This window comes from Poecilia formosa, unplaced genomic scaffold, assembly GCF_000485575.1.
Source record: "Poecilia formosa unplaced genomic scaffold, Poecilia_formosa-5.1.2 Scaffold35, whole genome shotgun sequence".
Lineage (NCBI taxonomy): Eukaryota > Metazoa > Chordata > Actinopteri > Cyprinodontiformes > Poeciliidae > Poecilia > Poecilia formosa.
In genome coordinates this window covers 2,456,276-2,473,570 of record NW_006799974.1, presented here as the reverse complement: position 1 = coordinate 2,473,570, position 17,295 = coordinate 2,456,276, and the positions used below count along the sequence as shown (strand labels likewise).

The 17,295-nt window shown below is 36.4% G+C and overlaps 1 protein-coding gene and 1 long non-coding RNA gene across 2 annotated transcripts; one reads left to right on the top strand and one right to left on the bottom strand.

Annotated features, from left to right (window-relative positions):
- The first annotated feature begins 11,195 nt into the window (after positions 1-11,195).
- pmt (phosphoethanolamine methyltransferase) lies at positions 11,196-16,473 on the top strand. Its single transcript, XM_007550377.2, has 12 exons — positions 11,196-11,363; positions 12,174-12,345; positions 12,881-13,036; positions 13,393-13,529; positions 13,794-13,945; positions 14,085-14,273; positions 14,416-14,505; positions 14,594-14,683; positions 14,819-14,941; positions 15,090-15,221; positions 15,984-16,100; positions 16,202-16,473. Exons 1-12 carry the CDS (start codon positions 11,354-11,356, stop codon positions 16,310-16,312), a joined length of 1,479 nt encoding a protein of 492 aa, XP_007550439.1. The 5' UTR covers positions 11,196-11,353; the 3' UTR covers positions 16,313-16,473.
- LOC107836000 (uncharacterized) lies at positions 16,241-17,289 on the bottom strand. The gene is made up of 2 exons (XR_001661850.1): positions 17,154-17,289; positions 16,241-17,089 (listed from the first exon to the last, which is right to left on the bottom strand). It is a non-coding gene; the product is annotated as an uncharacterized LOC107836000 (long non-coding RNA).
- Positions 17,290-17,295: the final 6 nt, after the last annotated feature.

Genomic DNA, 17,295 nt, shown 5'->3' with positions numbered 1-17,295 from the left:
GAGCATAGAGTTGTTGGCAAATTCACAAGCAGGACAGCTTGATCTAAGAAAAATGGAAATAATAAGGTATAAAAACACAACTAACAAGGACTAGCATGAAGCAAGGCTTTGGTCTGAGACTTACACAGCTGGTGAATGCAAGAAGCCTGGCAAAAGTCAAGGAAAAATCCTCAGAAGATTTACTGCTTGCTAATGAGTCTGATAAGGATCAGGCGTGTCAGGAGGATCTGTTGGGATTTAGAGGCCACACCTGCAGCAGCACAGAGAGGAAGAGACAGACAAGGAATACAGACAGGGAAAGACGAGGAGAACAAAAGTCAGCTTCCTGGCAGAATAATAACGAGAGAAGCTTGAAAACAAATTATTTTCCCTTGTCAGTTACAAAACAGAATAGAATATTGATTATATATTCATCCAAGGGAATTTTTCAAATGTGTAGATTTGTTAGTCTTAATGGTTGGTTGAAGTTATTAACTGGGTTGTGTGTGGGGTCAGAGTGCCACACGGCATTTCTCCTTAGCTGTTACCAACAAAATAGAAAATGACTGTGTACTCCCATAAACTGTGCAAGTATTTTTTATTAAACTTACTGAAGGTTAGCATCAGGGTCAAGCACTAAGTTAATATTCCTTGTAAGCTAAAATATGTTGAGTTGACTTTCAAAAACTTTACTTTTTTGGGACAGTTTTCTTTTTTAGGAAATATAATTGGAACAATTCATGTTTAGATTATGAAAACACACCAAATTTTCTGAAAATTAACACCAAAATGTATTATACCAAAATGTTTTTGCCATTTTTCAGGCTTACCTGGCCACTAATCTTGTCACTTCTGAAAAAAACATTTACAAGAATGTTTTTAAGGAATATGTGTTAGCTTTACATTCTGCTTTGGTAGCTGATGCATCTCTCTAAATACTCTGAAAAAGATGTTGCACACTTTTTGAGACTGGTGTCTACATTTCTATAGACGTGGGTTAATAACACACTCTTTTCTAATTTACTAATTAGCTTATTTGTTGCCATCCTTGTCTGTATTAGGTTTTGCTTCAGGCATGTTGTGCCCTCAGGCAAATTTAGGACAAAAATATCTGATTTGTTTTCCAGCTACCCAGCAGATCCAGAAACAAAGGAAATATTCACCAGAGTACATAAGTGAAATCAGCCAAAACTTTATCTTTTCATATGTTCATTTTGGAATACTTTATTATTATTATTATTATTTTAGCATTGGGACACCAGCAAATAACGAAGAATTTCTTTTGATCGAAATCGAGCAATTTCAAGGGAAAGATATATTACAAAAAAAATTATTTTTATCATTTACTTTGCTTCTGACCTTGCTAAACTTTTAATGGAAATTGAGATGACCGATCTAATTTGAGTAGCTCTTATATGAGGGTGAAACTCCACTTCCTGATGAACCTCCTCTTTCCGGAGGATGGAAAAACTGATCTTTCAGTAAAACAGGGGATGCTGCTGATGCAGATACTTCCTCAAAGATTAAAAGAGAAAAGGAAGAAAACCTTTATAAGATATTTAATAACTGGTTTGTTCTGAGAAGTAAATATCTCGGGCAATTCTGCATCTCAGATGCATCATACAGCTTAGTTTAAGAGGTCCATACTGCCATCTGTTGTACAGTAGTATGTATCTTACTTATTAATTCATTCAATATTTATTGTGCAGTTTTCCTTGCCTATTGATTTTTTTTAATGTGTGCATATTAGACATGTGACGACAACATTTGCATTTCTTATGTAAAATGTTTTGTAATACATATGACATAAAATCACTTCATTTGGGTATAAAGCAGCAATATATTTACACTTTAAGCTCATATAGCAGATTTTTCTCAGTACTGAGCTTCTTTGAACACTCTGCATCGATTCACATGTCACTTCAGCTGAGTTTGATCCTGTGGAGAACAGATCATGTTCTGTACTGTATGTGCCATGTTTGAGGCTTAAAGGTTTTCATGTTGACTTGCTCCTTGAAGGTCACACTGAGGCCAAAGTATCAAACCAAAGTAAAACTTGCATGTACGGGGAAATGTAATTTGGTAAAGAAATATAGCGGTCGACGGGTGCTAAACCATATATTTGCATACACTATATAAAGGGACATAATAAATCAGACTAAGGCTCATGGGTTTGTTACAAATCCTAAAGTAATTTTGCATTTTTTTCCACACTATCTGGTTGAACGGCCTTTTAAGTTCTATGACTTTCATTGGATTTTCTGTATCCTTCCATAAACTTTTCACAATAGTAGCTCGTTCTCTTCTGCAGGAACTGGAGTAAGAAAGGCTGACTTGTTCACGCGCGCACACACACACACACACACACACACACACACACCTTTTCAGCTCTGCTCACACATTTTCCATGTGTCTCAGGCTTTGTAATAACCACTAAACATTAACTTCATTGTTTTTAAACTACTTTGCAGTTGAGTTGGTGATATGCTCAGGGTTATCTTGACACATATTAACTTCCCGGCACATATTTTAAGATGTTGCTTCAATATCCTTTATTCTTTTCCCATGATTCAATATATTTAGTTAAAGGCTCCCACAACAAACCAGCCCACAACATGATACTGCCACATTCGTATTTCAAAGATTGGATGGGGTTCTCAAGCTTACAAGGATCTTCTGTTTTCCTCCAGATTTAACATAATATTCACAATGTTTTCTTCTGATATATTACCAGATTTATTTTAGTATCGCCCTGGTTTCACACAGGGAAGCAGCATATTCTAACCTTTGTAAAATACATAAATAATTGTGCCTCCGTTTAAATTAAACACTATAAAGGTAGAAAGTCATGACATCAACTTCTTAGCTTTCCCAAACTATTTAATTGTGTGTCGTTTTCATTATCAGTGAACTTCTAGATGTAAAAAAAAAAAAAAAAATAGGTATGACAATAGAATCAAAAGGGTTTCTTTCATTATCTGGCAATTCTGTATTTTAATTTTGGTGATCCTAATTCATTTAAAAATTGTTTTCATAGTTTCCTTTGTTCATGTATGGATGGTCTCTGACTTCCTTCAACAATCCAAAAATATGATTGTCTTTAGACAAGCAGGCATTGACATTGTATAATTATTTTCCTCTGGCTACGAGAGAAAACAAAATGAATACCAAGAAATTTCAAAAGTAACAAAACAACTTTTGTATTATATATCAACGTGTAAAAAGAATAAACAGATAATCCAGAAACTATCTAGAACTCTCCAGCAGAGTGGAATAATATTCCCTTTCACTTTATTTTTGGTAAATTAACAACATCACACAAAGAAAACAAATACAAAGTACTATTTTATAAACCCATAATGTGCCAAAAAAATCTTACATCTTACATTTTCATCTGAATGGTTTTAGCCCTGGGTGTTTTTATAATAATAATAATAATAATAATAATAATAATAATAATAATAATGTCATTAAAAAAATAACCATTTCTAAAACAATTCTTGCCCAATTAACTACCATACAAAGACATTTACTGCAGATCGTTGACGTTTTTAAATGCAGAATGAATAGCATTATTTGCTTGTTTGAGCTCTGTTGTTTCTTTTGATTACAGCCATGACATCACACTGTCTCTATAACTTTCTCTGCAGGATCTGCCAGCATAACTAGATGCTCTTTGTATCGGATCATGCTCACGTAGCGAACCGGCTTCCTGAGGCACGGGGGAAAAAGTCCTGCAACTTTCCTCTGCTGTGTAACATGAACCTTTTGTCACCGTGATTTCTTAACAACCTCACACGCTTCGATGGTACATCTCAGGTGGCTTCAGCATTCATTTTTCAGATGTCCCAGCTGCAGACATATATATAAAATACACACCAGAGTTTTTTGGGGGGGTTTTTTATTGCATTTTTCAAAGTTTTCCCTCCTACGTAGCCGTAGGTGTTCTGAATGATTTATATTTTCTATCCAGCATGTCTCCGGTGTCTGAGGAAAGGGAGCAAACCTGAAGTCTTTGTTGGGTGCAGCAATGCTTCATAAAGGTCAGATGATGAACGAACATAGTTTTGGGATTAATTATGAATACGTCAGCGTTCTGCATGTTCTGTTTGTTAAGCGAAAAGGTCATTCCTGCTGAGCTCAGATTTTATGACTCTAAAATTCAGAACCTACACACTCTGGGAATTCATGTGTTTGCCTTATTCAGAGAGGGTTTTCTGTTTTTGACATTTTACTTTGAGCACACATTATTTATTGGTCATTTACGAAGCTATCTCATGTTTTAACGTCTTATAAAATTAAATTTTTTTAAAATGCAAACATATCTTCCTGTTTTGCTAGGACATTTAGAAAGCTGGAAGTTAGAAATTACAGCTGATATGTTTTAATAGTTGCAATGCAAAACAAAGGGTCTTGCCTTTGTTTTGATACCAAAACAATTAAAATAAACTCAGTAGTTCTTGAGATACATTCAGTTCATTTTGGGCATGTTATTTTCAGCCATATTTCTCAAAAGCAGGCCATGAGTTGGAGCTTAATATTTGGTTTTTGTCAGTTTTCTCAAGTTTGCAGAAATGTTTTTTGCTGAACTATTATTTATGTATTTATCTCTCAACAAATTATTGACTCATAAAAATCTGCTCTGTTTCTTTAGAAAAATCTATCATTTAGTGGAGCAAATGACCACAAGTCAAAGATACTGACCTACTAGTACAGGCGTTTTATTCAGATCAACACTTTTAAAACAATTTCAGTTTGAGATTTTCACATATGTGAGCCCTAAAAAGCTCAGACAAGCAAGCTCTTCTTAAAATATGAAATCCCAAGTACAACACAAAGTGTTCATGTTTTATTAACTGTGTGTTTTGCTTTCCAGTGACATCAATTGAATAATAAAAAAAAGCTATATTGGAAGTTTCTAACTTATTCAACTTACTGAATATTGCAAGAATTTTGAAGAAAGGGTGACCCATATATTGTTCTTGTTGCTGAGAATGAACAAAAAGCCATTTTTTTGACAAAGAAAAAGTGAATATTTAGAACATTGCCTTTCATTTAATACTGCACATATGATTTTCAACTTTCAGCTCTGCCATGATTTAGAGACCCCCTTTATACAAAAATCAGACCAATTTGTTTTGCTAAAATATCCTATACTTAGTTTATTGCATGTAAAAATGATTGTGACAAAGAAACGTTTTATTTGAACATTTTTGCTCACATGGGAGAGAGAACAATTAGTCAGTTGACCTTCTAACACCAAGGAGTTATCTTTGTAAGGAGCAGATTGCATCAAGTCATGAAAGAGAAGACGACAAGTGACGGATCTATTATGACCTTCCAATTGACACACACATTAATAACTTGAAAAATATAACTCAAGTCTCCATTCTGCTGATCCATCATGATCCCAAGATCAAGCATTCATCAGTACTTCATGTTATTTCTGTCCATTTTAAACTCGCTCTATCTCCCATGCCAATAGAGAAAACTTGGAGGAAACCAGCATGGTAGCAAATTCTCTGTATTTTACCTTTCATAAATTGATATACTGACATGAGCTCTGAAAGCTGTTGTGCTTCAGGAGGATCTGTTTACAACCTCTGTGTCTTGACACAACTACTGGTACTTGACAGGTGAGAAAAATGTTGGATTCAATGAAGCTGTGCAGAGAATTCAGTCAGTTGTAAATAGCATTAAAACGGAGATGGAAGAAGAAGAAACGGATGTACAGACAGAAGAAATATTTCAGAAAATGCATACATCTAACACATTATATGTAGTACGAACTCTTCAATGTTTTCCTTGACTTTTCCCTGAAGAATCCGCAAATGTGGAACATCTAAAGATAGTTTGTGAGGTTTCCAATGAATCTTTAAAGCTAAAATACTTTTTCTCTGCCTCTCTCCGATGATGGCTTCTGAGCACTCGCGTCCAAATGAAGAGCAATTACTTGATTGTCTCCTGGGGACCGAGCACATCCAATACGTCTCAGGTAATTTTCCATTTTTCACGGGGAAATGCAAATGTTTGCTTTATTCAGCTCTGCATGTGTAATAGCAGCAGCACCTGTCTCTCTCTGTTAGGAGCAGCCGTAAGAGAAACGAACAAAGATGCTCTTCTGTCCCAAGACATACTAATTTTAGAGCTCTGTAAACAAAACATCTCTACATCAAAGGCCTTGTGAATATTTATGAGAGACGTACCTTGGACTGTTATTATCATCACACCTTGTTTCAGTCTGCAAATGTTGCTGCAGCTCCAAAAATCAAAGATCTGCTCAATTTCATCTTTAATATGTCAATTTTTTTTTCTCAATAGCAGCTATGACACTGGTGTTGTCATGCTAAAATACACAAAACATTGAAGATCTTATTTTATTGATGTGTGATTTATTTATTTATTGTTTTCCAATAAATATATTTATGATGTTTGCTATTTAACTAAAGCAGGACCAAAAAAAATGAGAAATGTTGAATAAATGTGTATTAAAAAAAAAGTTGCATTATTATTTGGTTTAAATGTTCCTAAACTGATGTTTAGTAAATTTGTCTTCATTCAAGTATGATTTATAACATAAATTATGAAGAACTTTGTATGAAGTTTTATCAATAAGCACTACTTTCATCTGCTAGGAAAATGTTTTTTTAATGTGTAAAAATAACATAAAATATATAAAATTCAATAAGGTCTGGTTTCTGAAATGTAATAATTTTGCATATCGATGCCTCAGCATATGAACCTACAATTTGTTTGATTTCATTCACATGTTCAAGAGATATACTGACATCTAGTGGCCCAAGGTGAGACTGCTCTAAATTGAATACGTCAAATTATGTCAGAAAAAAAGTTAAATAAGGTTTCGGTAGTGGTCTGTTTGTGTGACCAATTTAAGTTTATTTATTTAAAATAAACTTAAATAAAGGTAAGTTTATTTTTTTTAGTTAAAAGAAAAGATTAAACAGATACCATGTAGATGTAGTGCCTTGTAGATAACATAGATTTTCTTTTAATTCAGTTTTGTTCATTGAAATAGCCTTGTTAAAAACAAATGAAAATATAAACCACACCTAACTAAATCTAAAACGTATTCAGATTGTTGCAGACTGTTACTGTTTCTCTTCATCGATGTCTCAGTTAACAAAATAAATATGTCAGTGTAATTTAACCATTCAAGCTGAGAGAAGTGGCAGGTTCCAGTAAAGAGGATGCGTCATTTCTGTCTTTCTGAGGTTTCCTGATAAAAATCCCAACATGATAACTCTGCAGGCTGAGTGTAGCAGTGAAAGTCATGTGATCTTATCAGCCTACACACACACACACACACACACACACACACACACACACACACACACACACACACAGCAGTACAGAAAGAATATTGGGAAATTCGCCCAGAGACAGACAGAGTTCAAAGGTCAGGCTGAAGCACAATAAGTTGTGCTTGACTGTGTTAAATATGAATTTAACACAGTCAATCCATATTTTCAAACTACTCCAATCATACAGATTTTAAAATTGAACTACACACATTTTTTATTTAATTCTAAGTATTGTCTTGATTTTAACCAATTTGTGATGTGTCATTGTTGTTTTTTTCCACATTTGTTTATATCTAGGGTTGAATGGTATATAACCCATAATTCCAATGCACCTCTCTCATTATTTGCCTGTATGTTTAATTTTTTCTTGCCAAGTTGATCCCAATACAGTCAAATTCATCAAAGCAGCTGAGCTGATCCTGAGTAAGCATGGGGCAACAGTGGGGAGGAACCACCCTCTGGCAGCATGAAGTGACCTCCAGCAGAACCAGGTTTAGTTTGAGCGCTTATCTTCCACAATCAACCACTAAGAGAATTTGATTAGCAAATAACTACATCCAGGAAAGAGAAACAGCTAGATGCAAAGTATCAGTACTTTGGGAGGAAAAACCAAAAACAAAGACAAGACAGTCAGCATTGGGCAACATTTAAGAAAGTGTAAGAATTTATAACATTCGCCATTTATAAGATAACCTCATCATTAGCAGCCACAGAATGTCATGAAGCAATAAATGTTTTTACTTATTTGAATACAGCATCCACTGGCAGGGATTGTTGGATCGCTCATAAACTCATGCATGAAACTTTAAACTTAAAACTTACACTCATGTTACTCATTCAGTGAAGGTTCAAACATAATCTGTGCTGTGAGAGTAAGTCAAAACCAATTTAAGTATTGATCAAATTTCTTCTCATCAATCCTCTTTTCCTAGAAATACAAGCAGTGACCCTTGAATGACTGTCAGTCCGAACTTAACCGGACCTAACATGTTGGTACAGTGAGATCTCGCTGCTCTACAACAAACACACTTACATAAGTTATCTGGGAGGTCTGTAAGCTAAACTCCACAATTCACGATTCCTCACAAAAAGACAAATGGTCAGGTTATAAACTTGTGGAAACAAATCATGCATTGTAAAATCTAAAATGTTATTTTTTTGTAAATGTCTAAATGTGAAAAGGGTGAAAATAATGTTTTGTAATATCAATAAATTCTAATTTATTAGACAAAAATGTTCAAAGTATTAATTTATTCCAGGCTGAGGGACACAGGAACCTATAAACAAAAACTTTACACTTAAAAAGTTAAGTTCCTGCAAAAAACAATTCAAGTACTAATCAATTTTTATCCTTAAATTCCACAACAGGGAATAAAAAGAGCACAATACAAATCTATTGTTCCTGTTTAAGCACTGGTTCATGTTAACACTGCAGTAAAGCCGGACACAAAAGGAAGTTAGAAAAGTAGCTGTTGTGAATGTCAATGAACTAAGTTACACTTTAAAAGTTGGGTACTGCATTAAGTTTCAACTTGTGTAAAACAAGAAGGCAGATAAATGATTATGAGCCATTAGTTTTCACTATTTCTGAAAATGTTACATCATCTATAGCCAGCATGACAAAATGCATCATATGCTGGCAGAGTCTGGATCACCAGTCATTTGTGTCCAATCAGGACACTGAAGACTAAACAATGAAATTAGGAAGAAGGAATCCAAAAGCTAAAAACTAACACTAAAAAACACAACTAAATTCATCCCAAAACATTTATCTTCCCATGTGTTGAGAAACGGTTTTCACAGGATCCATTTACAGTATTATATCACTCTGAATGTGTCGCATCATCCACGTTAGAAAAAAAATAGTTTATACACATTTTTGTTCTGAATCGTTAACGAAAAACTTAAGCCACTGTTCTCTTAGAAGTAGGCCAGTACACGTCCTATGGTATGACTGTCTTATCTGCTCTCCACCACGCATGACAGAAAGACAACAGTGACAAAGTTCAAAGCCAAACTCACTTTCAGTGGGTCAAAGTTCAGACACGACTTATATCACAGTGAAAAACCTGACACATAACAAGGCAAATAAAAAAAAACAGAATTAAAGCATGGATAGCTAATAATAAGCTTATAAATGTGAAACATTTACAGCTTTGTCCGAACAAACAACTGTGAGCTGGGAAAAAAATTATCACCCCACCTGCACTACAGATAATTGTGGCACCTTAAAATACCGTCTTCACTCACCGCTGCATCCAGACGTTCTTAGTTTTTCCAAACTCAGACACAATGAACTGTTCATGTATTCATGTAGAGCTTGAACTCTTCCACATTTTGTGAGATTACAAACACAAATATGTTCTGAAAATGTCTGTGACCCACACAAAATTAATAGATTTTCTTTTTTACAAATATAAATCTTAAAAGTGTGGAGTGCTTCTGGCCCTCCTAATCTGCTACCCATGAGGGAGATTCAATGTAACTTGTTGCATTTGAAAGTTGCTTTTATGTAATTTAACCACAATATCTGCTCTAGAAAGTCCTCTGAGGTTTGTTTTGAAACAAACCATTTCATAAAGAGAAACATGTCATGCATGTAAGGAATGAAGTTGTTCAAAGATGTTCAAAGCAAAATATCCAAAGCTTTGAACATCTCATGGAATGCTGTTCAGCCCATCATCTGAATATGGAAAAACTATAATATACAGTATCTGGTCTTTGTGAAGGTCAAAGCCGTTATTGAAAGAAATGCATAAAATGTCCCATTAAAAGTTTGCCTAAAAACAGGCTGAAAGTTCCCTAAAAATGTAACAGTTGATATGGTGTACATTGAAATGTTATTTTTGGTAGAAAACAAGCAACCTGGTGGTAGGAGCATCATGCTGTGGGCCAGCTTTTATTTAGCAGAGACAAAGGAGCTGATCAGATCTGATGGAAAGATGACTGGAGCTAAAGAAGATGGTTCTAGAGATTACTGTCTGCAGAAGGAGGTATACAAAACTCATGCAAGGAACTTAGATTTTTATATTTACAAATCATTTTTTTAAATGTATAAATTAATTTAATCAACTTCAAAGTTATGTCACTTTGTGTTGCTCCATCATACAAGATCCGTGTGAAATACATTGAACTTTGTGACTATAATATGACAAAATGTGCCTGTGTGTGTGAAAAAATCTCATGTATTATTTGGAAAATGCTATTATTATTATTATTATTATTATTATTATTATTATTATTATTATTATTATTATTATTATTATTATTATTATTATTATTATTATTAATATTGTTGTTGTTTGTTTAACTCTGCTAACTCTAGGTTAGTCCATATCTATAGATTGAACAAGACAGTGAAAAACTTTTGTTCAATAAATAAAGATACATAATAACAATTGATGTTGATTTGCTTCTTATTTTACTAGTAAGAAATTCAAAGAGAAAAGCTCTTTGAACTTTCTAGCAAATTCTGCAGCTTCAACCTCACACGGCTCGGTGCAGCTGTCCTGGCTTTGAGCCCGAACGGGATGAGGCAACATTGCGTAATTCGCACATGCCACGAGACATTTCCTATGGTGTCAGCACAACCCTGATGAGGTGAGACAAAACCAGTGAGGCAGACCGTCGCTGGGAAGCATCACATAGACCGACCGTTGTGCAAAATGACAAGTAAGTGTGCATCACCCAGCCTCTATCCTGCCTTAGGCTGACAGCTATCACAGGTGCTTTTTTGATGGTGGGAAGTCTGAGCCTCTCACACTGTGGTGAGTCGTGTCCTTGTTTGATTATTCATGTGCACACCCTCCCCTGCCACTGCATTGGACGCATCCTAATGGTCAGGTGCCTACATGTAGACCACCTCCTATCCGCGCCACTTTGACCTTTTTATTTAAGGAGCGACCACGGGAGCTGAAATCTGCACTTTGTCTGGGAGGGGCTACAAGTTGTAAAAAAAAAAAAAAAAAGTCTTAGCATTACCTGCCACACTGGATGGACATTGGAGATTAATTCCTGTTATTTCCTGCTGCGCTAATCAGCCAGAGACCACCATGGAAAAAGGTATGAGGAGAACAGACAAGTCTTGCTTTCTTTGGGAGGATTTCAGAAAGTCTTCTGGAAATGATGAAACCAAAGTTTGGATCCAGCTGGAGTTTGTTGCCTTGTGTGGTTTTGTTGTAATTGTTCACTCAGCTGGTGGAAGTAATCCTACTGGGAGCACTGGACTGCCAAAACATCCCTGAAGCTTTTTCAGGAGTTAACATGCAGTTATCCCAGTTATACGGATAATATTGTTCTTTTTTAATTAATAGTAATGAATCAAGTTTTTTTTTTAATATATTAAACAAATGATGATCAAAAGAGAATAAATTATGTGACATGTGATATATTTTTAATTTGATGTTACTAATGGTCTGTAAATCTTATAAATTCAGCTAAAATCATCCAGTTTTTCGCCTTTGGCACATATACAATTTTCACTGTACTGTTTTAAGATTGTCTAATCCGTTCAATTAAAGGTTAATCTGTGTGCTGGACAGGGAGTTAGTGTGGATTTATGTTTAAAAGACATTTTATAAGAACCGCCTGTTTAAAATATAATCACTAAACTGAACACACACACACACACACACACAAGAACTAGTTGAAAGGTGAATTATGATTGACAAGATACACAGAAGCATTACGTTTTACCTCCCCATATCTAATGTCAGCGACTCAGGAAAGAGTTCAATAGTTCAAATTACACAACAACTTAATATTGACGTGGCAATAAATTCCTTTTCATCTGACCGAAGTTTGTCCTTTTATTTGACTAACATTTTTTTTCCAATCCTCAGTTTCAGCTCACGCAGTCTGTTTGCTCAACAGTTCGTTGTAACATGACAGAGTTTTGGAAGGAGCACTCCAAAGGCGCCACCGTGGAGGAGATGATGCTGGATTCCCGGGCCAAAGAGCTGACAGAGCATGAGCTGCCCGAGATCTTGTCCATGCTGCCTTCCCTGGAGGGACGCAGAGTGCTGGAGCTGGGAGCTGGGATTGGGTGAGCATGAAGCTCAGTTACTCCCTGTAAATGTTTTAAGCCCTTAGCTAAAGCATTATTGTAAATAGTATGAGGAAGAAAATTAAATGCTGCCTTGTCTTCTTTAGTTTTGTTCCAGGAAACATTGAATAAATGGTGTTCTGATGACCTGCAGGTCTACATGGTTAATATTTATCTATCAAACTTGAAATGTATTTAGTCCTAGACATTTCATTTTAAGGCAGAGCAGTTATTTAACGGAATAAACAAAGATCACATCTGGGGTTCCTCAAGGCTGTGTTGTCGGGTCACGTTTATTCAATATTCATATACTCTGCCTTACTCAGAATATAGGGTGACACAAAAATTTTTTCCCCCTAACTATGGCGATGAAACACAACTATATTTGTCTGTTTTAAAAGATTCCAGAGGTTCGCTATGCAAGAAAAATAACTCTTAGCTGCAGCAATATTATAAATGCTTCATTCTTACAGTTAAAGTTGTTTGAATCAAACTTCATTTTTGTTTCATAGAAAACTGTCATGTTCCTCTGCAGCCGCTTCACCAGCCACCTGCTGACCAAGGCAGCCCATGTGACCGCGGTGGACTTCATGCAAAGCTTTGTGGACAAGAACAGGCAGAACAATGGTCACCATAGCAACGTCAGCTTCGTCCAAGCTGACGTCACAAAGCTGGACATCCCCCAGCACAGGTAGGGGTGAAGAGTACAGACTTGCTGAAAGTTAAGCAGAATAGATGAAAAAAATCACGACTGATCTGTGAATCAGTTGTGAAAGAAACAAGAGGCACAGAAAATGATCTCCTGACTTCTGCTGTTACACAATCAGATGAAGCTTATACCTACAGTTTTTGGTGAAATGCAAACTGTGACTCAGTTTCACTAAACTGAGTTTATATTTAATCAAACATTTCATGTATCAGATCTTAAAGCGCCTCCTGCAGGTCATACCTACTTTCCATGACCGATGCTCACTAATCTCTCCTGTATAGAATATATTTCCTGTCAAGCTGCACATTTTGGAGTTACTAATATAACTACTTCCTCAGTATCGACTTTATCTTCTCCAATTGGCTGCTGATGTATCTGAGTGACGAAGAGCTGAAGTCCTTCATGAAGAAAATGCTGAACTGGCTGCAGCCAGGTGCCTTTCTCTTCTTCAGAGAGTCCTGCAACCACCGCTCAGGTACTGAGTCAACCGGAAACTTTCATGAATCTTTTACAATTGTAAAATGTTGCATTTTATGCAGATGGCTTAAACAACCAATTTATATGAAATTAAGCTGATGAACATTTAAATTTATTAAGAAATATTGCCTTGGAAATTAAATTTGCTTTCCCCAAACCATATAAATCATAATTTGGGCTTTAGATTTAAAGAATAGAGTGTTTTTTTTTATTATTATTATTATTATTCAACAGAAATAATTACTTTTTTTATTCTTTAAAGGCGACTGCAAGAGAGATTTCAACCCCACCTGCTACCGCAGCGAGGCACAGTACACTCACTTGGCCACCTCGGTGCATGTGGAGGCACCGGAGGGAGGCCAAAACTTTGGTTTCGATATTGTCTTTAAAAGGAGAGTTCAGACTTATGTTGAGGTATTGCTAAATCTTTATCTCCAGATAATTCCTGTGATACTTCACATGTTTAAAATGTGGTAAAAAGTTTAGATTAAAAAAAAAAAAACATGTCTTTCTTTCATTAAATTTTCTTGCTTTCATCCTTCTGCTGTCTCAGATGAAAAACAATCCGAACCAGATGTGTTGGCTTCTGCAGAAGCTTCCTCGCTCCTCCAATTCCCAGAATGGTTTTGGCACATTCCAGCAGTTCCTGGACAACCAGCAGTACACCAGACGAGGCATCCTGCGCTACGAAAAGATGTTTGGGGCTGGTTATGTCAGCACAGGTGGACCCAGCACAACCAAGGTAAAAAAAAAAAAAAAAATTAAAGATGTTTCAGAAAGAAGGCAAAATGCTGAAAGAAAGCAAAACGCATAATAAAATGTTTAATAGTTGGCTGAGGATTTGATATTTTAGCAAATTAAAGATTTAATAATTTTCCCAACAGGAGTTTGTGGACCTGCTGAACCTGAAGCGTGGACAGAAGGTTCTGGATGTAGGCTGTGGAATTGGAGGAGGAGATTTCTACATGGCAAAAGTAAGACCAACAAAACCAGGAGAAACATCAGCATCATCAAAATGATTACAAAAACTAAAAGGAAAGCAAATGTTATGCTGTTCTGCAGATGTTTGGGGTGGAAGTGCTTGGCTTGGATTTGTCCGACAACATGGTCGACATTGCCATTGAAAGGGCAAGAGCGGAGAAGCTGCCATCAGTATGGATCACGTTTATTTCCTTTTACTTTTCATATTAAAAATCAGAGAGTTGCCTCTGCAGCTCCTTTGTTATAAGCGTGCACCACTGTACAACCATGAAACAAAATATGTCTAAGCTGTTGGCGCTTCCTTAGGTGCAGTTCGAGGTGGCAGACGCTACTAAGAGGACGTTTCCAGAAGGTTCATTCGACGTGATCTACAGCAGAGACACAATTTTGCACATAGATGACAAAGTGGCTCTTTTCAAACGCTTCCACGTGAGAATTTTAATCATCTTCTTATCTTATACTTACGTTGATTTGTTTGTGAGACAAGCATAAGAAAAATATGAAAAGTTCATGTCACGATTATTCTTTCATTCCTTTTGCCATATGATCAGTAACTTTTCTGCTTCTTTGCATCCAGTCCTGGTTAAAGCCAGGAGGTCAGCTGCTGATCAGCGACTACTGCTGCGGGGAGAAGCCATGGACTCCAGTATTTGAGGCCTACGTCAAACAGAGAGGTTACATCCTCTACACACCGTCAGAGTATGGCAAGGTAAACCAGCAGGTTTATATATCAGCACTTCCCACTGCTGTGTAGTTTGGTTCAATATTAGAAGAGTGAGCTTTCATGACATACCAGGACATTTTAAAACTAGTCGTTCTGAGATGGAAATATCAGTTGTTGATTAGATTCCTGCTGCAATAATAATAAAAAGAAATATCTGGAAAATAAGATGATACATCTCAAATGAAATGAATCTGTTAATCATCAGCAAAGAGAGCAATAAAGACAAAGGTCAAGACACATTTAAAAAAAAATACTTATTTATGTGTCATATGAGCAGGCACTCCCACTTGCTGCTGAGAATGGAGGGGTCAGGTTCTGTTGTGGCACCACTTACCCTGTGTCGTACCTTTATCTACGTCCAACCAAGAAAAGTGAAGAAATTGTGTTTTCACCAGCTGCTGCAGTAGACTCTGGGGTTGGCAGGAGGAGAAGCTTGCCGAGGGCGCTACTGAAGCAAGAACCACTGTCAATCACTTTTGGTGAAATTCTTGTACAGACTAATCTCCAGCTAGACGCACTGCTGCCTAAAGGCAACGCTGCATCAGACCAAAACAACTTACAACGACGTCAAACCTACTAATGCCTTCCAGAGCCTTTGAAAGACATTTTATACAGTATGTTAGGATTTTTGCGTGACTCCAATGAAAAACGGTTTTGTTCATTCTCTACGAGACGTTATACTACAGTTATCCAGGAGGTGGTGCTGTTTCCACTCTTACTCACCGTCCCCCCTTCTCTCTGATGCAGTTCATTCAGGAAGCTGGATTCTGCAATGTTCGAGTAGAAGACCGAACAGCCCAGTTCATCCAAGTGATCCAGACTGAGCTGCAGAGAGCAGAGGACATTAAAGAGGAATTTATCCAGGTTAGTTTGCAGAGCAGCTTGGGGGATTTACTTACTTGCACAAGTTTTACTTAACTTCGGAGGACTTACTAATATCCTTCGATCTGCTATTTACTTTGCAGGAATTTTCCGAGGAGGATTATTCTGCAATAGTTAACGGATGGCGGGAAAAGCTGGATCGCTCTAAAAGCGGAGACCAGCGATGGGGACTCTTTCATGCAACAAGGAACTGAGTGATTTATCAAAACGTTAAGGAGATAGACACATTTAGGTTGCTTTTTTTTTTGACAAGTCTAGCAACATGTTAATTTATGAAAACATTTTTAAAGCTTTATATCTTCTTTCAGTTGTAATGGTTTGCAAAATAAATAAAAAAAATTGATCAAAATACAAACCAGGCGATGGAAAATCCTGCTGTTCATTGTTCATTCAAGTCTGGGCAATATTTGCTCTTGCTTTATTATGCTGCGTGGTGCATGAAGGCATCAATAACTCTTTCATGTTGCCTCTCGAACATGTGGTTGTGATCATGGTCATTTTTGACAAAGCATGCATGTTCTTCTCTAGTTGAAGAACCATACAAATCTGGAGACGTAATGCAATTCTGTGATCCGTTTGTTGCTCTGAACATCACAGTTTGCATGATTTACTCAAGGTTTTCTCAGATCTTCTCATAACTTTACCAAAGCAGGATTAATAAATGTTTGGTTAGTGTGTTTTGGGGTTTGTTGTGTAATCCTATCTTCCAGCACAGCAGAATTGGTGAAAACCTGTTGGTCTTGTACTTCCAGTGAGCAACCTCCAAGGCCCCACCCTCTCACATCGGCGCTATTTCCAACTCATACATCCGGGCAGGAACCCACCAGTAGCTGCTCGTAGCAGCCAGATCTCTTTCACTGCAAGAAGCCGCTCAGCCAGTTTGACTTGAGCAAACTAAATTTGACTGTTGATGGATGGATATGCGGTTGGTTGCAGTGTTGTTGTTGACTGCTGTTCCGGGAAATAAAAGACTGTGTTCACAGGTAATAATCACTATAAAAGATTATGTAATGCACACTTCCCTTTTTAACAGACAAAAGAGTAAATTACTCTTTTGTCTGACTGACTGACTGAAGCCTGACTGAAGACGTTAATTTATTCTATTTAAATTTTTAATTATTTACAACATAATGGGCTCGAAATACAACTGTCTAACCAGTCCAAAATTATATATATA